The 24,375-nt window shown below is 38.6% G+C and overlaps 1 protein-coding gene across 1 annotated transcript in view; it reads left to right on the forward strand.

Moving 5' to 3' along the window:
- The first annotated feature begins 264 nt into the window (after positions 1-264).
- Positions 265-24,375, forward strand: part of ARHGAP15 (Rho GTPase activating protein 15) — a 331,505-nt gene continuing 307,394 nt past the window's right edge. The window contains exons 1-2 of the mRNA XM_032190068.1: positions 265-423; positions 18,019-18,195. Coding sequence (XP_032045959.1) covers positions 18,034-18,195 — 162 coding nt within the window. The 5' untranslated portion in view covers positions 265-423; positions 18,019-18,033. The remainder of the gene's footprint in view (positions 424-18,018; positions 18,196-24,375) is intronic.

The raw sequence follows: 24,375 nt of genomic DNA on the forward strand, positions 1-24,375 counted from the left end.
TTTCATTGAAGGTAAGAAAAGGGAAGTTGTCTTGAGGCTTAGAATTGTAATTCCTTTTAGCATTTCCTTTTAAACGTCATGTTTACCTTCTGCAAAATCTAATGCTCCCTGTTTGTTGCAAGTTCAACAGCGGAGATATTTTCATACTTTAAAATTTGTCTTTTTATCCAAACCAGAAGAGTTTTGCCCAAGACTTGGGTGTAAGTTACTCACTGGTGCAATGGTTTAGCTACTGCTCTTGCAGGAAGTGGTTTTACTCTACTTTTTTTTCCTGCTTTCTTTCTATCTTTATGAGCTGAGGGAGATTAACCCGAATGCTGTCTATAGACATGTGACCTAGATGTTTTCCGTTTTTTGAAATAGTTAAACTGCTGCCGGTTGATGACAGTTTGAGATGAGACAAGGACTTCTGTGAGGCTGTAGGTAAGGAGTCTTAAATTCATCTTTTTGAAGTTCAGAAAACTTGTTGCTAATGATTTTTAGAATAACTATATCTATCTATATTGTGCATGTGTTAAATACAGGTTGTGTTACATGATTATTTTATTTCTATTGTTTGAAAATTTGGAAATAATAATAATAATGTAGAGGGTACATGTGAAATGATGCTTTAAAGGCAAAATTAGTGTTCAGAATCTAAAAAATCTCTCATGTCCTACGCAAGAGGCAACTGTATCTGATCCTCTGTAATATCCCAAGCTACTAATCACTTCTCGTATCCCTGTCTTTACTAAGTAATTGTCCCCAAAAGTGGAGAAGGCCAGCAGCACTGGCTGGGAAAGCAAGTTAGGCCATGTTTCCCAGCATTTGCCTTTGCTGGCTGCAATTTAGCAGCATTTGATTAACTTACTTCCTTGCTGGTGACCACGAGGGAGGTGATTAGTAACAGTAGGTACTGTAAGAATTGGTGAGTGGTGAAGGCTGATATCTAGAATTGTAGAATATCCTGAGTTGAAAGGGACCCACAAGGATCATCCAGTCCAATTCCTGGCTCCACACAGGATCACCCAAAAAACAGACTATGTGTCTGAGAGCATTGCCCAAATGCTTCTTGAACTTCATCAGGCTCGGAGCTCTGACCATTGCCCTGGGGAGCCTGTCCCAGTGCCCTACCACCCTCTTGGTGAAGAACCTTTTCCTAATATGCAGCCTATCTAGTTGGTATTCAATATTGCTAGAGGCTGAAGACACTGATAGAATCTCTTGCCCTGTTTGTTATCAACAAGCTTTGTACCACTCTATTATTCATCAGTAGTGCTGATAGTAGTGCTGAATAGGGCATGGTGAGGTGTAAAGGAATTGTACAACAGATGTCCTTGGTTTATCCGAGGGGACTCTCAACGTTCCTCATGGAGCTGGTCAGTGGAAATGCCATGATAGCATGTTTCCTGCATAAAGCTGTTTAGATCAAGCCTAATTAGTTCTCTGCTCTGCAGCTAGCCAAAAGATGCTTTTTGTGTCCTGAGGCACATTTCACTCAGAGCTTTTTATCAGAAAGGTAGCTTTGCATTTCTGTCTGTGGGCACACTACTTTCAGGCCTTTATAGTCTTACAAGGAAATAAGAACCCACAAAGATGTTCAAGTAACACAATATCACATTTTGATTATGGGTCACACAAAGGAGAGTCAGAATTAGAGACAAAGATTTGTTTTCCTGCAAAGTTTGTGACACATACTCATGTTTGTAACTGATAGCCTTATCATAAGAAGCAACTTGTTTTTCATTTGGAAATACAGGTCAGAGTTGAAAGAAATCACACGTGGCTTGAAGCTCATTTTGAAATTGTGCATACTAATTGGAGACAGATTTTAGAGCAGTGTTGTAAGACTACATTTCAGATTTTCTGTACTTTTTTTTTTTTTTTGGAGAAAAAAAGCTGTCCTGACTTCATACACAAAGCAGCACAGACAGGGAAAATGTATAAAAAGAACACATTCTCTTCCTGGGCTATGTCTGTACTGCTGCAATGTCTTAGAGTCATTTAAAATGCATTTTCCCAAAAAGCTGTGTGATTTGGTAAAGTAGTTTGGATTCTCAGAGTTATTTTTCTATATTTTCTCACATCCCTGCAAATTACCTCTTTGTGTCCAAAGGAAATTCATTTAAAAGAAGCACCTCTTGTTCACTTTACCTCTCAATCCAATTACAAGTGCCACATATATTTGTTCATGTTCTTTTCCAAATAGAGTGAATAGCTGAACTGTTTTCTGTATTTTAAAGCTTCTACTGTATACTACAATTGAATTACAAAACAAAACAAAAAATCCTTTGCCTTTGGTAGCAGTATTTGTTGTATAAATTTCCTTTTACATTGATAGAAGAGATGATCATCTTCTTCCAACCAAATGTGGATGCCTGTCCCCCTCAGTGGGTCCTGTCCTGTGGGGGTGGGATTGCCAGGGCAGCAAAGGAGATGTGTGTCTCAGGCCACGGGCTCGATCATGTTCCTCTCCACCTGGAGTGAGGCAGGAACCAGTAACCAAAATGGTGACAGAGGCTCTTTTTTATTCTTCTCCAGATGTTTGGGTGGCATAGCACCACAACCTCTGGTGGGGGGCTAACTTAACTGAAGCCATTGTACACAGCTCTGATTTGGATTTCTCTATCTGTTTCTGGTCCATGACTTTACTACTTCTTTGCAGTGACAGATATTAATGAGGCAAGCTTCAGGACTGGTTCTAAAGTTTCAGGTCCATCGTGATCAGCAATGCCTCATGCAGAGGATGGCTTTTGCCATGCTGCCCAGAGACTTCAGCTCATTTCTGTGCTATGGAGTCCCGCAGACTTTTAGCAGTGAGAGCTGCTCTTTTCTCCTGGCCTATTTCTATTGAGTCACGTGGAGCTCAGTGAGTTATATGCAGTGTCTTCCAAATTCTTTGAAGACCACAATGTGTAATTCTGATACTCGTCAGTTTGTCTTTTTTGGAGATACTGCTGTGCAGTGTCAGCTCAATCAGTTTGAGTTGCTAACTATTGTATGAGTTAAAGCCTGCGTACTCCTAAAGATTGTCCCTCGATGTTGGAGAAGTCTCTCTGTTAGGTGTGTTATTAACCAGAGACCTGAAACACAGCAATTGTACTGATTCTTCCTAATCCTGTGTGTCTAAGTGGGCTGATCTCTTTTACAGACAAAATAAAGCATCAGTGGAGCTCCAGGTAGTTTCTGTGTTTCCCTCCTGTCCTACTTAAGACTTCTACATGGATGCAACAAAACTAGTTCTCAGTGCTACAAAAACAGAAGCTGGCACTGGGGAATGCCATCTATATGAAGGTGCTTTGATAGCTTTCATGGTTTCATTTGCTAACAGCATTAGTCCTGAAGTATTGAGATGGGATAATATTTTGGCCTTTGTGTATCTTCCATGATAATTCAAGAGCCATTCATAGCACAACTGAAGTCTTCTTTGGCTGATTGCACACCCTGTACAAAACTGTCCCCCTTTTTTTCCATCCTGTGGTGGTTTCCAGCAGCTTCTGTCACAATGAAACTAATTTCTGTACTGTTGACTTTGTCTCAGAGCAGGCTGACAGCCTCCATTTCCTTCAGCTCATTCACAACACCACAATCCCCTGCTAGGTGTGTTTTTGGAAATGTGTGAGCTTGGTCTAGGTGGGGACACGCTGATGTTATATCCTTCTGGAACTCTTTCACAAAGTTGATCTGCTTCTGGAGGTGGTCTCGATGAATCTTAGTTTCACTGATAACTCCTTTATCAGCATTTGAAAGACAAAAGTGTTGGCTCTTTGGCTGTTCTGAATGTTAAGGTTGTGCATTCATGCACTCGCTGTATCTTTGGTTAGCTTCCCTGCCTTGAGAAATGCTATAAAAAGGACGTTTTGAAGCCCAACTTCAAAACAAACACAGCTAGCTTCTCGTTTGCACTGGTACTTCCTCAGTACACATCTATTTTCATTTCTAGAGTGAGACCGTTTTTGTGGAGTCTGTGGACATTATTACAAATTGAAGGACAGTGAGGTTACAACTTCCCAGCTGGCTGAAATAGGAGCAGAGAAAATGTTATTGCATTTTTTTTTTTTTTTAAATTTTTTTTAATGAAAGCAATCAGAATGGGAAAAGCAGGCATTAATTTTCTGGGCACAGGTATTTAGCTTTTGCAAACTGACAGCAGTAACCCCTGCTACAGCTCAGTCTACGGACCCAGTCAGGTCATGCTGGAAGAGATTTTCAGTGCATTACTTGGCTCATGCTGAAATAACCTGGAAGTGCTGATGCCTGGCACATGTAAAAGTGAGTTCTGTTTGCCAGAAACAATGAACCTAAGATTCATGCATGCTTGAAAATTTTGGCCTTTTTCTGTTCATTTTTCTGTATATACGTTCACCTTACTCAGCATGAGAAAAAACTACTTTGGGAATTAAACAGAAATGTATTGTAAGGTTACTTAACAAATATTGGAATTCTCCAAATTAACTTCTAAACTTCTGGGGGAATGTGCAAGTCATAGAGTAAAATACTAATTCAGACAGTGCATGGTTCCTTACCAAAGAATTTCTTCGATAAATTAACTAAGCAAGTTTGACATTGCCATAGTTAGTGGGCAACAGTGGTTTAAGACACAATATAGCACTTCCTGCCATTCCAGATTGACAAGTATTAAATCATTCACTTGTAGTTAAGCTGGGTATTGTGGGTTTGTGCTGTGGTTTTTCATAAATATTTCTTCCAAAGCCTATGTCTGATATACTGAACAGGCACAATCCTTGAACAAATGAACTTTAAGTAACTTCTGATTCCATCTCCAAGACATACACCAGACTTTCAGCACAACTGCAGTGTGATAAGAGGGGAGGGGAAGAAAAGGAAGAAGAAAAACCAGAAGTAAATAAGGCTGAGAGCAGAGGAGATGTGCTTTAACTACATGTTTGCTTTTTGTTTCTTCTTTTCCTGCCCCACCCTGAGCAAAGCTACCACTGTATTTGTTGCTGAATCAGATACCAAGGTACCTATGTGAACCAGATACTGAAGCTCCTCCTAGACCTGGCATAGTGCTTAGAGCCTGTACTTGTTTGCTGCTCAGGATGTTACTAAACTTTCTTCCTTTGTGGGCAAGGAGGGAAATGACACGAAAAGTCTGTGAAGACGTTGAAGTGCTGGAGTTCTGGCTCCAACAGTAACCTTCATGGTTGGTTGGTCATGGCCTGATGGATTTCTGGATGCTCTTGGCATTTCTGGTGTCTCTGGAGCTGTGGCTTGGGAGGCATCTGCTGCCTGGCTGACTGTATGTCTGCTTGGGATGGTGGATTTGGAGGAACCAGGCAGTCTACAGAAGGAGATGGACTTAGCGTTGGCATCCATGTGGGGATCCCCAGCCCGTGTGGTGAAGCTGGCCAGAGCCAAACCCCAACACATGCCATAGGACAGTCGGATGGTAACATTGTGGGTATCCACAGCAAACAAGGACAAAAGTCTCCCAGGCCGGGGTTCTCCCCTTCAAAATGCTTTTCTAGTGAATGGCTTTACTACAGATGAATCAACTTTTTCCAGGAGTATGTTCCAATTGTCCAAGCTGCTCTCACATGTGATGCCTTTTTGCTTTGGGCTGAGCAGATCTGAGGCTCAAATTGGAAAGATCTCTAGTATCACCAGAATGTTGTATGCTTGGTTCTGGTATCAAGAGGGAAAAAATAAATAAATAATTAAATAAATATAAATAACAATTAGTAATCATTAATCAAAAGAAGTGGAACCAGCCTAAGTAAAAATATCTTAGCTACTCTTCAACAATTGCCCTTGGTAAAGGAGGCAAGGAGTGTCCCCAGTCAGCACAGGCTTAGAGAAACTGGTCCCTTCAATTCATGCTTGAACTTCCCTTGGAGAATTTAGCACTGGCTCTGGATTGAGTAGTGCATAGCTGCATAGACCTGAGAGTTTCAGAGACTTGAATTATAAAACTTCTTTTCTAGTTTTACTTTTCATCTAAAGTTTGAAGCTTTCTATCATATCTTTTCAAGAAAGCAAGAGAGTGAAGAAAGGGAATCTATTTCAATGTGGAGCAAAAAATGTATAAATTATCAGAATGAAAAATGTTCAATGCAGAGATTTCTTACCAGACTTGTTTCTTGCATCAAGATACAACTGTTTAGGGAGTTAAGCTGATGTACGATGTAGACATTTTAACTCAGGTATGTAGGACTGCAAGGGCTCACTTTGCACACAAATTCAACCAGTAAGGAACATGAGCTCCATGAGCTCTGCAAGTTACCTTGGTAAAATAAGCCACAGCTGTAATGTGCCTCAAAAGAACCAAACCAATGGTATCCTACAAAGGGTGGTGAGAAGAGCCTTGCTGTGGTGCTGAGCTGGGGGGTCTCCACCTGACCTCAGGTGTGCAGATAGTTTGCTCAGTGCATGGAGGAGTGTGACATGCCAGCCTGATCCTTCACAGCCACTGCTGCTACGGCCAAGGTGTAGTCATCTCTCATGAGGAAAATGGCCTTCAGACACCACATTATGCACTAAGGAAGGAAGGAGACTTGGGGAGAGACTGTTTATCAGGGAGTGTAGTGATAGGGCAAGGGGTAGTGGTTTTAAACTAAATGAGGGTAGATATAGATTAGATATAAGGACAAAATTATTTACTGTGACAGTGGTGAGGCCCTGAAACAGACTGCCCAGAGAAGCTGTGGCTGCCCCATCCCTGGAAGTGTTCAAGGCCAGGCTGGATGGGGCTTTGGGCAACCTGGTGTGGTGAGAGGTGCCCCTGCTCATGGCAGGGGGTTGGAACTGGATGGGCTTTAAGGTCTCCTTCAACTGAAGTCAGTCTATTATTCAAAAAAAAAAAAAGTAGTTTTCAAACACCCACCCATTTTAAAATGAACAGCACTTTGAAAGCCATCAGTTGGAACATGCAAATTAAATGCAGGGCCATCAACTCCATTTACATCACTACTTAATTTTGCTATTTAAATACATGGCTTTTTAATTTCTGCTCTTAACGATGTCGGGGGCAGGTGAATGGCTGCCACTCTTCTCACTATGACTGTTGGGGTTTGCATGCCAGATCTGGCACAGTTGCACTCCTGCTGTCACTGCTGCAAACTGGCTGCTCCTACCAAGTGCAGCACATCTGGAGTGCAACTGGAGGTGCAGGTGGGCTCTGGCTCCCGTCCTGCAGGGAGCAGGCATTCAAGGTATCTGGCATTGTCTTGAATCACCTTTGTGAAATAATGCTTTGATGCTTGGTCCTACACTAAACAAAACAAGTTTGTAATAATAATTTTAGGTGCATTTAATGGAGCCTATGTTCAAACTTCTTGCATAATCAAATGATATTTTGACACCCTTGGTATTTCCCCTTTGCTGAAAGCAGACATCTTAGTAGGTATACATTGTGATATGAGATACTATCACATCAAACAAACCTCTTTGTCTTACCCCCCCATGTGCCACATGGTGCAGGGGAGCAGTGTGGTGGGGCAGGCACGCCTGATGCCTTCTGCTCCACTCTGGGGCACGTCAGAAGCATCTGGTGAAGAAAGCAAACTGTGGGCCTCACAAAAATGCAGAAAGGGGGCTCACTCAATGCAAGCCGCAAAGAATTTCCCCTTCTAGTTCCTGCTGTAGCTTAAAAGTTTTCTCCTAAAATTGTAAGTGCAGGTTGTGCTGTGTTTCACAGAGCCATCTCTTGCAAGAGCAGCACCAGGAGCTCTGTAAAGGAAAGTGGAGATGGAGTGTGGGAACAGATTAGAAGTGTCTGGAGCTTTTTTTTTCCCCCCTCAGATGGGAAGTGGGAGCAGTGAGAAGAAGTAAGGGAGCAGCTGTAGGATCACAGCACAAAAACTGCTGCAGATATGTATGGAGAAGGCTGGAGGGAGGGTAGGAGGCACTTTCATGTGCTCAGCACGAGGGATTGAACATGATAGCAGGGAGTGGGAGGGAAGGGATCTTGCTGTCCGAATAAGGGAAAGGCCTCTTGTTTTAAACTCTACTGAGATAGGCTGTGCTAGAAAGAAGTTACTTTTTTAAATTTACTTTTAAAATTGTTTTTAAAGTCTGAGAAGCTTTAAAGCCTGTCCTATTCAATAATCTCTGTATCTCTGACAGATTCGTTTTCTGCAGTGATGGGCATATGGAACTGCAGAATGGATTAAGGTAGGGCAAGTGTTCATTAAAAGTATTAAGTTGAGGGATAGTTTAAATGCCCCTCAGCAACAGGGGTAGAGCTGGAAACAACTGTCACTGCTTCACTGAGGGCTTACCAGAGCTCAAGGAGACTTTTTTGTCTAGTGAAGGTGATGCTGCAGCTGCAGGAACTTACGGACCAGGCAGCAAACTGAGGCACAACTTACAACTCTCCGAGTGTTTGGTAGCACCCAAATACTTTAAAGTGTGACAAACTGCATGTAGTCTTACTCCCTGGTGAACATGAGGTGCTTACCACACTGTGGACCAACGAGCCCTATCCGATATGGAGCCACACACATGGATGTTAACGTGACTCAGGTCACAAATGTGCTGTAAGGTCCTGCTCAAGCTGTTCTTGTGATAGCTTGTTTATATAGCCGCCGTCAAATTGAAAGTGAAATTTCTGTTGGCAGAGCTGTGAACTTATAGGAAGTTTGTTTCTTTGGCTATTCATGGCAGGCTTTCAGGCGTTTTAAAAATATTTTTTTCTAATACCTCAGTTTGTCTTGTGGTGCTAACTCTTCCACTTCTCTGGAGAGTTTGGGCTGTTCCAAAATTACCATCACCACATGTCGACTTCAGGTAAGCATGGAAAGTTTGGATGAATATCTGAATCTCTGTGGGGAGAAGTTCTGCAAAATTGAGCTGGAAGTATTTCAAGCAGTCTTACTTTGAAATTTCTGTCACTTCTGCTTCTGCTTGTATCTGTAAATACTGCAAGAATAACCTTTCCCATAGTATCTCATCACTTCAGATCTGGCAACATTAAAAGTAACAACACTTTTCTGAACATTTAGGCTATAGGAACAGATTTCTTTCAAGCACCGGAGAAAATTTGTGATTCTTATGTGATCTTCCTAGAGAAAACATTGGATTTTTTTTTCATCTATTCAGAATTAGACTACTTTAAACTAAAAAGTTGCCGTGTGGTAGGTGTCATATTCAGGTGTGAAGTGAGTTTGTAGGTAGTCAGTCTTATGCGTGGTGGTTGGAAAGCCATGGCTCTGTGCTGTACTAATTTGCAGTATATAAATTTATAGCAGGAAGGATGGAAGTGGGAGGAAATGATCTTTTTCTCACCTGAGGAAGGTCAGAAGTAACCAAGTAGTACTCCTCTGAGCCTTCCTAGTACTTCTAATGTATTATTTACTGTTAAATCAATTGACCTGTTGTGTTTTTTTATGATGCTGGGAACCTCTTGCTGTCATTGTTCTAATGACTGAACTACACTCATTCTGCTGTTCAATATCATAGGATGCACTAGAAGTGCTGCATATCAAACAATATATATTTATATATTAAATACCGTGTACATATGACCAGTATTCACCATTTGAAGCATTGTCTAGCTTGTACAGCATGGAAAATGGAGGCAGGTGTCGTGGATCAGATGCTCTCCAGAAAGAAATGAAATGCTTTGCCAGCAGGAAGACCTAGAAGTAGCATTTTTTTTCCCAGGCATGTTCTTTTACATATTCAACTGAATTTCTACTATGGACGACTGTTCCCAGAACATATGCAGGCCAAACTGCACACAAGGGATACTTTTAGCTTCAAGTTCTACTTGAAAGTGAGATATTAAATTGACACAGGAATGGTGAAAATAGACTCCATTATGCTATCCCATATGATATACTGGGATAGATGAACTTTCAAAACAACTGTTACCTTTCCTGAGACCTTCACATGCAATATAATTAAGAAACCAAGTGATGCAAGAGACATGACCATATGCAGTCACATGCTGACTTGAAGAAGCTCTTTTACCCCATTGCATGTGTTTTTGTTTCTTTTCCAGTAATATCTTAGTGATATTTGCTAGCAAGTTTTTGTTTCTGCAGTCTGGTAGTTAGCAGGTCATGGAGGATTACAGGACTAGAGGTGAATCTGTATTCATTAAATATGGTTGCGAAGAGTTTGTCATTGTAACTGTGCAACTTTGGAAGACTGTCTCCCATTCTCTTTCTTTTCTAATTCTCAAGCCATTGAGAAATAGGAAAGCATTTCCAGAGATAACAATTCTTTGGCCTATAGAGTACAAGTAGCATATTCAGATCTCTATTTTTATTTGTCAGCTGATCCTGCTGTTTTTAAGGGCCTGTGTATAACATGGAAAAAGTTAAAGCTTAGAGGCTTTAGGCTATCATCTTGTATAAGTTTTCAGAATGACACAGAGGAAGACCTTTAGCTCTCTGCTTAATTCTTGTTTGATTGCCAGTCTAGCACATCTGTTCATACTTTCTGTCTTCACATCTCTCTTTGTCCTATCCTTAAGAGGAATTGAGCAACAGTTTGCAAAGATTAGTATTTCCACTGAAACTGTATATTTGGTTAGGATATTTTGCTGCCATTTGCCAGAAAGTGGGACTCAGTATAAGCCTTCCATTATTATTTTATCCTTTTATTTTATTATTGTGTACAGTGTTATTACTAGTGGAAAAAAATAGAATAAACTGCAGTCAAGCTTCATAGCACTAAGCCACTCCTCATATTTTTAGTGCTGCGGTCAATAGGCAGGAAATCACTGAAGCATCCAACTGTAACTGTAGGTTATTGTGCAGCATAGGCTCCGCACCCCTGTGGGTCTGACACACTGTAAGTGGAGAATCACGTATACCTAAGATGTGAGTAGCTATCAGCCATGAGAAATGAAGCAATTGCGTTTTAGCATTTTATTTCTTAGAAACTCAGTCATCAGCATAAACACATAGCATGTTCTTGTACCCCAGATTAAGTAACATTACTGCTGTACAGTGGTGAAAGTCTCTATACTTCCCCCTTACAGTCCATTATAAAGCATATTTCCCCACCTGGCTCCATAATGCAATAATTGGTTTGGCTTTCCTCCTTGGGTGTGCTTAGTGCTACTTTTGCATTGCTGTGAGCCCATTAGCTTCAGTAGGCTCACCATGAACCAGAGATCCAAATAATGTAGTCCATGTACAAACTTGAATTAAATGATTTTAGATGATAACACAGTTTGTTCCTATTAGATATTAAACTGATATGTGAGATTACAGTCACAAGATTTATGTAGTAGTTAACCAAGTGTTATTGTTAGAAATAACACCCTCTTAGTATGAGACTAAATAAGGTTGACATGGTCATCATATCAAGGATCAAGTTAAAATCTCATTGGTAAAAGATTCTTTATCGTAAGCGTTATTTAAGAACAATGCTTGAAAATGCTTTTCTTGAATTGCACTACTGCCTAGGAAGTCTGCTATGATTTTGGCCAAGTTATGCCCAGATCCTTGTCTTTAGGTGCATCCTTCATAGAGACTGGTTTATATACCTCAGAGCATACATAAATTGTGATTAATGTTCTGAATTGCGTATTCCCCACATGGTAGCAGACAAATTATGGTGTAACTGAGCACTGGAAGAGGGAATGCTTGCCCAGAGGGGTTATGGAGCCTCCTTCCCTGGAGATATTCAAAAAACGTCTGGGTACAACCTGGAGTGATGCGCTCCAGGGGGCCCTACTTGAGCAGGGGGGTTGGACTAGGTGGTCTCCAGAGGTGCCTTCCAACCTCAGCCCTTCCATGATTCTGTGAAATGTTGGGCAGTGAGATACTGCTACAAACAAAACAGGACGGGTTTTCTACTCTTCTCTTTGACAGACAAGAATCATGTACATGTAAGTTTTAGCTGTCTGAAGAACTGTGGGCCATTTTTGATTTTATTTGTAGAAAGTCCTTCAGTGGTGAACTAGAATGACTACAAAACCAGCTTTTAGAAACATGAGGTGAGATGACCTCTGCAATCCTTGCTCAGTGAGTAGTCTGTTCTGAGACATCCATGAAAGTCTAACATGGCTACAAGAGGTAAAAAATTAAAAGACCATATAATAAATATTGCTATAAAAGGGATAATGATAATTAATGCTAATGGGCATGGCTTTTGTAGGAAGTAGGGCATATTAACAAACTCACCAAAGTTTGTTGATGACGTTGCAAGTTTAAATAAGTGAAACTGCACTGCAGAGTTTGGGACATTTAACATTTTATTGCAGATTGAATTCTGCAGGAAATTCTGCTTTATCTGATATGAAGGACTAAATCAAAATAAAGCCCAGGCAGTGGTGAAGCAGTGTCATTCCTGATCTCTTTCTCTGACTGGAGATGTGACTGATGGTTGAAATTAATGCTACTTCCTAAGTACAAATTATTCCAGGCTGGATGACATCTTTCTGAAATGGAAAAGGCATAGGAACGTTACATCTGCTTTGCATTTTCACTACAATGGATTTTTCTAATTTTCTAGTCCTCAGATAAGCTGGCTTCAGGACTATTCTGGGCGCCAGCCCAGGACACGGTATTTCTCAGCAGCCTCTGCTGTTTGTGCCCTGGGTGCAGATGTGTGACACGTTAACTGTGAGAGCAGCACTGGAAAAAAAATAAAATAAAATAAAGACAGAGCACAGCGGGAATAAGAATAATGTAAAAAGCTACATGACGGTTTACTTGTTGTCCCCTCTCTTTACCTGTAGTTGTTTCATCTGTCCCCCTTAATTTCCATCAGTTTTGTGTTAAGCACTTTCTGCCCCTGAGCTGTACTTCAGCAGAGATAATGAACAGCGTGGAGAAGTGGAGAAGGCTAAGAGCAAAATCCAACAGCAGAAATATTTACGTAGGTGTGTTGATTTTAAACAGTTCTTTCACAGACACAGCAATATGTTTTCTCCTTTGCAAGAATGCTCTGACTCACTGTATGTGGCATGAGCTTGTTTTTGCATTTGTTAACGCTTACTTCCTCTTCCATTTTTATGTATTTTTTTTTCTTTTGTTTTGTTTTCAGACTTATAGGTTTTAGTGTAATGGTGAACCCAGTGCTGATTTTTATTTTTCTGTAACATTATTGTGATAGGTTTTGATGGATGCTCTTCATGTATAATGTTGCTCTTCAGCAGAAGAATGGAATTAGTGGATGCAACCACATGAATTTTAATTTTGCAGTGTTTTCACGTTATGTTGAACCCTTTCATGTTCATTATGCTTCTGACTTGATGGTCGTGTAAATATAATGAGCGATGTTGGAAGAATTTAAAAGTTGATTTTGATGAATATAGAAAATTACATACAACCTTTTTTATCTCTTAATGTTAAAAAACAAATGTAACAAATTCAATTAATCATGAATATATATATTTTTTCATTTCTTGGACAATAGTATTTGTTAGAAGTACTTGGTGCAAGATGCTAATGAATTAACATTTGCACACTGTCTTTCATTATACATAGCCATAGGAAATGTAGGCATAGCTCAAGTCAAAATTTAGAAATACTGCTACCCTCTTGTTTCTTGAAAACTAGCTCTGCATTGCAGAAAAAGCAACTGTGTACTAATTTTACCAATACTGTACCAAAATGCATTAAATAAAGTTCTTGGGTAACACTAGTCAGTCTGCTCACTATATGCTCCATTTGTGGACACAGCAACATGCCAGCATGTTAAAAACATGATACTAGCAACATGAAACTTCCTCTAGCTCCATGAGATGCTGTAGGAAGGGAATACTTACTCGTCATCATTGTGAGACAGAAACTATATATAGGTTACTAATGACAAAAATGGCAATGAGACAAACCATTCAATTTCTACATTTTTTGCAAAAAGCTACAAAATAGAAATATTAAGGACTTTTTTTTTTTTTTTTTTTTTTTTTTTTTTTGCATTGGAAATGATGTTATTTTGTTTCCTTTATCATCTCAGAAATGGTGATTATATAGATAATAGAGACAAAACATTTTTTCCCAATCAAAAGAAAATTTAAAATAATTGAAATATTTTGGCTGTTATCAAACAGGATTTTGTGAAAACACTGCTTTTAAAAGAAATGTTATGTGTTTTTTTTTTGTTTTTTTTTGTTTTTTTTTTTTTTTTAAATGGTTTTGCCAAGACCCAGCATTTTGTGAGGAAGCCTGAGATGTGATCTCTGCAATTTGCTGTGTTACTCTTTCAACCCAAGCCTGATTCTCGGAAATGGGATGTCTTTACAGTGTGCACAGATTTGCATGCAGAGTAACCTTTCAGTTTTTCACCTCTGCAATACTCATTGCTTCCACACCATGTTTGAAAGTCAGCTGCACATTTAGAAGTTGGGGTTTTAGGATCTTATCCACTCATCTTCCAGATATGTAAAATGTCACATGGCATTTGACACCTTTAGTTGTTATCTGAGCTCTGGCTTCAGTTTAGCCTAATTCACCACGGGGATGCTGTTCTATTTACTTCCAAGCACCCCAAACAAGAGGACCGATTCATGGGAAAAGCAACTGCAAGTGCTGACCTACTGAGGCTGCTAATTTCATTGACAGTACAATCCCTTTCTTCCCCCACTGAGGGCTGTTGAACTCCTGAGGCAATCTCCAAAAGTGGTGCTTTGTGTAAGACTGAATTGGTTTTGCTCTCCCAGCCAGAAACATGATTTTGTCCTTTCAGCTCTGCAGTGCTCCTTGTTTCTAAGTAATCTGATCTACACACTCTTGAGAAATTAAAGTTCTCCTTTCTCACATCTGACGCGATTTTTTTTTGCCACTCTCAGATTCAGTTTTCCTCTCCTGTATCGTCCATCCAGCCTCATGTTAGTGCCTTTTCTTGCACCTGTACGTTTACCTGACTTTCCCCCCCCCCCTTGTCTGTGCTGCTTCTGTTCCACAGTGTCCCAAAAGACATACATCCAAGAGGGGTTTTCAGTATGTTCCCCTGTCCCTTTTCCCTTAAGTGAATGCCATAAAATTATGCTGCCCTTTTGCTCCAGAAACCAATATAAACAAAATGAAGGGGAAAAAAAAAAAAAAAAAAAAAAAAAAAGTCTGTCTTAGTTTAATGCCTTTATCCAACAAATCAACCGTAGGAGGTTTCAAAACTAAAATTTATATCCAGATGCTAACTATTTGCCAAAAGGCAAATTAGCTAATTATATAATGAACGTGGAGTGTCTCACAAGCAGTTGCACAGGGCTTGGCAGCTCTGCCTTCCAAAGTAAGTGAAACAAATTCCCCTGCAGAACCGGCCTGAACTTGGCCCTGATGCTGCTAATAACAGTTTGGAAGCACCAGATCGTAAAAGCGTCAGATAGGATCCTTGCTCTGCTTTCTGTTAAAATTTTATCAGTTTTCCGACTGTCTTTCTCTCTGTTATTTTTTAGAGTTTTTTTTTTTTTTTTTTTTTTTTAAAAAAAAAAAAAAAAGTGGCTTGTAATCACTACCAAATTCTTGCAGGAGCAAATGCAATGCCTTTGCGTTTGTGGAGCTCATATTGAGGGTGCCATCTACTGGCATGCAGAGCCGATAACGCTGTCAGGAGTCTGGGCATCAAAGGATTTCTACCTGGAAATCCTAAGGGAGAAGCTTTTGTAACTTGTGTCTTTAAGATCTGCATGATCTCACCACACTCTAGACGAAGACAAACACAATCTGACAAAGGAAATGCTGAGGGTTTGTTTTGTTATGTTGTTTCCTGTAAACTAAGTGCTGCAGAAAGTCCCATTGTAATTCTCTGATGTATATGAATTAGTCCCAGTTTCAGGGAAAATGTACTGAGGTTCAATAAGATTAAAATCAAAAATTTCAGAAGTCTTTGCAGACTTGCAGTTTACTGACTGTGCTCCTACTTGAGATCCAGGGCATGAGTTTGTCACAGTATTAAACTTTTTTATAGCACATCATGTACTGTCAACCCCAGACAGAGAATACCTAATTACAACTCATAATGCTCCCAAGAAGAGATATGTCAGAGTTTTACAGGTGGGAGATTTCAGAATAAAGTCTGAGAGATGTGCTCCAGCCAAACATTGGATCAGTGACAAAGCCAGTGTTGCTCTCGTCTCTCGAGTCTGATCAGCTCTCCAGCCTGGAGCCTACTGAAAATCTGTTGAGAAGTGATTTTGGTTTGATACCAACATGAAATACAAAATGGTTTGACTCTCCAAGTTTAGAAGGAAGGAAAAATCATTTCCTGCCTAGCACTGCTGCAGATCTTACTGCCAAAATGGCAGAGCATCTCCGTGACATGGCTTTAAGTGGTGACTGCTCTGAAGGGTGCTGAGAAGTGTCTCAGAGAGGAAGAACACCCCGTGCCACTACCCAAAGGTCCACATAAAGACTTTGCCCCAGTATCATGTATCAGCTCTGCAGCAGAAATAGAACTGAATACTCCTGAGTGGCAGGTAACTCCTTAGCTATATTTTTCTCCTCTCTTTCAGTAGTTCTACTTCTGTAGGGATTCTCGAGCAATTAATTCAATGCAGGAAATGGCCAAAGAGCATCAGCTATAGCTCTTTGCATCAAAGTTAGTGTTACTACTATAGCACAATACATTGGGTGAGTAATGATTAATATTGAAGTACTATCTTGTTTCTCTCTTCAAGAGTGCTGTATTTCCTCATATTTCCATACCCTCAACTTGTATGAGTTTAAGTCCCCTTGGAGATACTCAAAAGCCATCTTGGACATGCTCCTGGGCATACCTGGAGTTGGACAATATGAACTCCATAAGTTCCTTCCAACCTCAGCCATTCTTTGATTCTGTGACCTGTCATTATTGTCTTCCATATCTATATCTGAAGGATGTTTCCTGGAAGGAATTGATTTATCAGGGCCAGAAGAGGGTAATGCTATGAAAGCTGTGTTCTCCTACCACCACAATGCCCTGTGGTCGTGCCCAGAGACATGCAGTAGCACTCCTGGTGTCCCTCTCCCACCTGTATCATATCTTCCTTTGCTCTGAAGTCTTCATAGAGATAGACTTTCTTGATATCAGGGATTTTTTTCCTCAGAGTATAGGGAGATTTTGCTTGAAAAAAGTTTTTCCAATGTATTAGTAAAATCCTGATTTTCAACTGTTTATACTATAATTGCACTTAAATAGATTTCCCTTTCCCTGGATCCATAGTAGGGAAACTAGCATTTCCAGCTTATGCAATATCTAGTCCTTACTATTATCTGTTACTTTTACTTAGAAATATAAATAGCAAGGTGTTTTGTGACCTTCTACTGTATTACTTCACCCCCAGTATGCATATAGTAGTAACAGGGTGAATTAGGGGAGGAAAATAGAGTGAGGATTAAACTCTGTACCGATGTTTTGTAAAGGAAATATAAGGCAACTCTTGTCAATGGAAATTTTTTTGAGGGGGATTTGAATAGCTAAAGCACACTTTATTGGGTTGCAAAAATGCTGAGACAGGAGATTGAAGAGCAGCACAGAGAAGGTGATCATTCTGTACAGTTCCCTCTGGTCCCTGCAAGGGCATGACAGCTTATGTGTTCAGTTATTTCTTCATTTCCAATTTTATGATCACAGAAACAGAAATCTCATCCATGCTGTTAGTAAAATTGTTGCTTGTTTGTTTTTTTTTTGGTGTTGTTGTTGTTTTTTTTTTTTAGATCTGGGTTTGACTCTAGGATGATAGCAGGGTGATAGTGTGGTCCTTTAATGCACTTGTAACATGCATGTATTGAACTGTGGAGGTAAGATATGTTAAATGGCTTTAAAGCATGTCATTTTCCTTTGAAAGATTTAAAATGTGTGGTGTGAGCAGGGCCAAAGACAAAGTGTAGTGGCTGCCAGCTGGACATGACAGAGGCTTGCAGGGAGATTACACCATAGAGGAGAATGGCTTTTGAGATAAGGATAATCTTTTACATAAACTAACTCTTCCAAGACAGTTGGATGGGTGAGTGATAAGGACAATAATAAAACTACCGACTGACACAGCTCATAGTTATCCTGGTGTTCAAAGATGATCAAGAACTTACTGGCAAGATTGTTCAACTCTCCAGATTACAATGACATATAAACTGCACAGATACTTTTTTTTAATGAAGGGTCCTTAGATTAATACTCTTCTTTTATGTTCTTCAGGTCAATCCTGTAGCCATGGAAAGGTCTACAACTTCAGATACGGCTTCTGAAAAGCCAAGTCCTTCCCACAGTACGGGAGCTGTTCAAATGAGGATCAAAAATGCCAACAGTCACCACGACAGACTGAGCCAGAGCAAATCTATGATTCTGTCTGAGAATGTGAAAGTTGCTGAGCCTGTAAGTAAAGTATTTCACAAGTCTTACCAATTTTTTAAAACCTACAGAAGGTAGGAGCTGGTATCTTAACCACACTTTTAATAAGCCTTTGCAAGGAGGCATTTAATGACACTAATACATTTTTAAGAGTACAGCTAGGCATTGGAATAACAAGTTTCCTTTGCCAAAAGACAGAATTAGACTTTCATGTCCAGGATCATAGCATTTCAACTCTCAAGTGTTACAGTATTTAAATACAGTTGCTGTTGAGAATAATACTTACATTATGCCATGGCATCTAAAAAGACAAACACTGAAACCAGACAAAAGAAAAAGAAACTGAAATTACAACTCTGTGAATACGGACAACTTTGTCAGTAACAAGAAAAGAGTATTTCTATAAGAATGAATGAATTGCAAAAATCAGACACTGAAGTTATCTTAATATTTTAATAGTTGACAGAGTTGAAAGAGTCAACTCATTTTTTATCCATTACCATTTTTTTTTAAATTAAATAGTTAGTGATGAACTCTACTGCCAGTTGTGTCCCTGCCCCTGTACTCCTCCTGAGCTACTAAACAAACTGATTGGTATGAGTCTCCCCTGGTTAATTTTCTTCCATAATGGTGGCAACTTGCAGCTGAGGCCATATGATGTTACAAAATTATTTATGCAATGTTAGCCACTTTTTGGACTCCAGATCCATTTTGTTCTCAGAGAATGCAAATGAGGGAGAAAACTCTGTTGGCTGGGGACAGAGTCCCAAGTCTCAGTCATTTTTCACAACCATGCAAGCTATTGATTTTTTGTTTGTTGATATAATGGATTCCTATGAAATATTCAGCTTTCTAACAAAGTTATTAAATGGAGAAAGCCTACTATAGCAGCTGTATTTTCTGCCCTTTTTATGCTAGGCTCAAACTCAAAATTCAAACTAGGTTAAAAATGTAACATTTTAATCATTAGTTTATCTACTATAGCTTAACTTATTTCAAGGACATAACATATATTTCTGGAGAGAAAAATCTCTTTAGGTTGTTGCATCTGATAAGATACTCATTTCCTACCAATTTGAACATTTTCTACAATTTCCTACAATGCATTGTACATTTTTTCCTTTTTATCTAAAGTGAAATGTTCCACCATTACAGACCTGAAACGATGCTTATTGTAATTTACTGGGAATACTATAATGTATTATCAGGAAGAACTGTACCTTTGAAAAAGTTTAAAAGTTAAGTATATTTAATGATGCCTAACATATTTTATTGGCTGTGTTTAACAAAAGGCACTAGGCTGCAGTTGTTTTTGACAAGCATGAAAACATCACAGCATGAGACTGCAAAAGGAATTATGTAGAGAAATTACAAGTGATCCATCTCTCAATGAATTATCCACCTCAATAGCCTGCAGAACTCAGCTACCAATTAACACCTACTTTATTACATGTTGGGATGTACTTAATAACTTTCATGTGTTTATGCACTATTACCTTGACTGATGCCTCTTGTACAATTAGGCATAATTGGCATATCAATATGCAAAAGTTAAAAGGATTAACCCTCTTAAAACTAATGAGCATTTCTGTATCCAGCTGCTAAATGAGACAAAATTAGCATTTTTCACTTTTGGGCAGGATTTTATCATGCAGTTTCTCATTGTTGATATTACCTTGTTACATAACTTTAGTTTGGGGGATAGTATGCTGGACTGTTACAGAGCAAGGGCTCTAAAAAAGTTAAATTAGACATAAATATTCCCTGCTGCATCCCAATAGCCATAGCAGGTACAATATATGTTTACTGGCTGAGAGCTGAAAAGTTGCTTTGTGTTACATTTGTTTAGTAGCTAATTATATAAAAGCGGAGTTTTACTGAGTATATGTCATTTTACCAAGCAAACTTGGCTCTGATATAATAGACTGAAAGCTTGCCATGCTACTAATTCCCTTTCTATTTCAATTCTTTTCATCTCTTTTTACCATGCAGAATTTTCTGACTAGATATTGACAGACTGAAAGTGTTCTGGCGTATTTACTTAAATAAGCTTCTTAAAGTTGTTTGCTAACACCCAAACTAAAAGCAAAATTCCTAATGATCCAAATGTTTTCCAATACGTGCTTAAAATGCAATGTAATTTGAGTTAAAAGACCACTGAAATATCAATTGCATGTATAAACTGCATACTGACAGGTCTGAATCTGTGCACGCGCCTTTTGAAGAATTTGGGGGAAAGTATTAGTGGGAGTAGTCTCTGGCTATCCAAGGGTCTAGAGAGAACAAGGTTCAGCTGATAAGTACACACACTCACACAAATATATATACATTTAGTGATTGTGTAAATTCATTGCATACTTTTTCAGTATGCTTATAAACTTTACTTTTGCATTTAAAGGCACACAGACCCCTACTGAAAAATACACATTAGCAGTATGCTAAGCAAAGCCAGTTATTTTGTGCTAGAAGGAAAAAAAAAAAAAAAAGATAAATTTTCAATTTTGAAGAATCCACCTCTATTTAGATCATTGTAGTCCATAAGGTATCAACTGGTCATGCTTATTTTCTATTTTACATTGACTGAATATTTTTGTCCGATCTTCAGAGAGATTTTTCATTTTTAAAACTAGAAATAGCTGAATAAGGGACTCTATATAACCATTTCTCCTCCCATATTAGGCATGTGCATTATACTATATATTCTATAAATAAATGGGTCAAATCCTCTTTACTCAACTTATGCAAAACCTGACTCCAGTGGATTAAGGCAATCAGCATTTGGCACATTTTGAACAATCAACAGAACTATGTATTTATAAAACATACTTTAAAAAAATAAATAAAATTAACACTCTGGACATAAAGGGCAAAAAAACAGGCACAAATCTAGAAAGATCGCTGGTGATTTATAGAGAAGAAAATACATAATTTTCTCTAAGGGATTTGTTGTATTCTAAAGCATTTGCGGTGATGCTTGTAAGCACACCTGGGGCTATACTTCTGAAGGTGGACAGATTATTTTCTGCAGTGTGACAAAGAGGGATATGCATCATACATCAGTAGGGCCATATGCACTTGTGCATTTTGTAGTAGTAAAGATGCAAATAGGGGATGCAGAAGCTAACTGATGCAAAAGCGAAATGTAGATTCGTGGGGGTTTTCATTATTTATTTGCTATGGAAATGCTTGAGCATTGTGCAAAGGTTGAAATTGATATTAATGTAGAGTTTAAAGAGCACAAATCATGAAGCTGGACACACACTGTGGTAAGCAAGGGCTCTTTCTGTGCTTAATGTTAGTGTCTGAACCAGCAATGTAAATGAATATTTGCTATTTTCATCTCTTAAACCCCAGGGAAGTGCATTTTGTTTCATTCAGAACAACTTCAAACAATGAAATGTCTTTTTTTATTGGTGTCTATATTAAGAATTAGAGCCTATTTAGACATTCCAAAATGTTAATGTATTAGAGCTTTTTCTTATTAGGTTAAACAGACTGGTAGGTTTATTTATCTCTCTAATACATTATCAGAGGAACAGGAAGCAATCTTCTTTTGTTTCTTACTCCTGTGATCATAGAACACTTGCCAAAGTTATGGCTAGCCAAAAAAGACAGAAATAAAATTGCTAAAAATATAAGCCTTCTGTTTAGCAGAGTTTTTGAGCCATATTTTGAAATTGTAGGGCTCGTACATGTTTACTTCAAATCAAGCTTATAGTCAAGTTTGAGGCTTTGTTGGTATAGATTGTCCTGAAGTAGATCCTGATATTTAATTAAAATGACACTAAATCACATTGAATTGATAAGACTTGGCATCTCAAACAAAGGTAATTGCCCGTATTGGTTTTGTACAAAAATAGAGCTGCTTGGAAAATGTGCAGCCAACACAGACTGTCAACTCCATTTATAGATCAATATGTGAAAACCATTGATCAGGCAGGCATGTGTAACAGTAACACTTTGCATTTATTTGTTGTTTTTATACCATGTTAAGGCTTACAGGATTATCGGCTTCCAAAATATTTTGACTTCCTCATAAATATGTTATCTGTTTAATGTTAATTACAAGACAGACTCCAGCCCTCTTTTAGAGTATTTTCAGTTTCATTGCTATGGGTAGTTTTAGCTGAAATGGATTATTTCAATCTCTGAGAGATCATCACAGCTTCTTTTATAGTATAGTCTATTTAGGGAAAGTTTCTGAGGATTCATTTTTTCCCAGTTTACTCTTTTTCCTGGAGGAAAAAAACAGACAAACAAAAAAAAAACAACACACAAATCTTGACAAAATATTTCCAGAAGCAGAAAACTTCCTGCTTTCAAAGTTGTGTACATTGGAGGTAGAAGGTGACAAATATTCTCTTTATTGTGTTCTAACAGTGACTGCCCAGGCTTTATTCTCCCCAGATTTTATCATCATGCACTAGTCCATTATTTATGCATCTACTTTTATCACTGTAAGGAAAGAGCTGTGTTCCCTTCAAGGTGTTACACAAATCATATAATAGCACTGGGACTGAAATAGAAAGTATATGAGCTTCCCATGACTAGCGTGGTAGTTGTTAATAAATGCAAGCTTGCAGTGATGAGCAGATGAGCACTTTGTTCCCCCAAATAATTCAGGGCAGGTAGGAAAGAAATAGATTTGAGGGGGAAAAAAAAAAAAAAGCAACGAGAAAACACAAATGGAAAAAAAAATCTGTTGGGTAACATTAGTTGATCTCCTTTCTAGTGCAGGAGAGTGAGAAATGAGATGTCATATGTCCCCTTACTTTATTCACACTGGTTTTGTACTTTCAAACTCAATATCTAGTTGTGCCTGCAGACCTACTCACTCAGCCCTTGGCTCTTGTTTTCCATCCATTTCTGTCTGCTTTTCCCCACTTGAGGGGCAGGCCTCATGTTTGAAACCATGTTTTAGGGACTGAAAGCAGAATATACATTAGGATGTTCTACAGTTCAATTTACCTTCTATAAACAAGTTTCCTCATTGGAGGAATGCAAGTTGTCTCCCAGACGTTTTTCAGGATCCTGTTTTGTCTGCAGGCATTTTTTCAGCTGCATATCAGAGTAAGGCTCAGAATGAAGCCTTTTTGTTTGTTTGTTTGTTTGTTTTTGTTTTTGTTTTTGTTTTTTCCTAATTTTTCTTATATATGGCTTATGAGAAGATATTCTTTGCTGCATATCTGTATTATAACACTTCAACAGAAAGAAACTTGGCTAGAAAGGAAGTTAATTTTATTGTTAAGCTAGCCATTTATTTCTCCTCCAAACATTTTCACTGTACCATTTCAGCTGCATTGCTTGATAGGCAGCATCATAATGAGATCATAGAAAAATGAAATAACCAGCACCTATTTCTTCTTAAAAGCTAGGATAAACTCATTTCAGCTCCATTAAGGGAGTGGTGAATGTAACTGGTTTGGCTTCCTTGTTAAGCCAAACTGAAGTTCAGACGAGTTGGAAATGCTGATTTTGACTTTTACTCAGTGTGACAGAAGGATAGAAAAAAAAAAAGGTTCAAAAACCTCCAGGTTTTTTCTTTTTTATTTATTTTTTTTTTTTTTTTTTTTTTTCAATCTTACATTATCTCATGCTGTGAAAATCTTTACTCTATTTACCAAGCACAAATTAGTCTTGCCAAAGGTTCTGAAAGTTTGCTACTTCAGCTTAGATCCTAAAACTTCAAAGAGAGATGCAACTCTACAAATTAGTGTATGTGCTCTGCCATGGCTATTTTAACTTGAAGTTAACTAAATTCGTTTATAATTTAGTACTGATTGAATGCTGCCATAAATGTACATGGGATACATTTTTTAAAGTTAGTCCTCTGATTACTAATTTGAATAAAAAACTCTAACCTTGTTAGCATCTGGACTTATTTCCATAATAACAACCCCTTCAGAACCTACAAAGTAATGAATAATTGACAACAAATGAAATGTTTTGATAGTTGTCGGCACAAAGCATGTTTAATGTTTTGTGTTGCTTCCTAGCTAATTATGTAGATGACACATTTGTCAGACCTTGACTGCCATTAGAAACGTGTTTCCAGAGGGGAGAAAAACAGGCTATTCATAGAGTAATTAACTAGAATGCTCAATGACCTGTGAGAGATTCAAATGGCTGCCAGTTCAGACATTGTTTTGTTACAGAAGCAGAGGGGTAATTAAAATTCCAAATTACAGTGCTATGATGAAGCAT

The sequence above is a fragment of the Aythya fuligula genome, chromosome 6, assembly GCF_009819795.1.
Source record: "Aythya fuligula isolate bAytFul2 chromosome 6, bAytFul2.pri, whole genome shotgun sequence".
Classification (NCBI taxonomy): Eukaryota; Metazoa; Chordata; class Aves; order Anseriformes; family Anatidae; genus Aythya; species Aythya fuligula.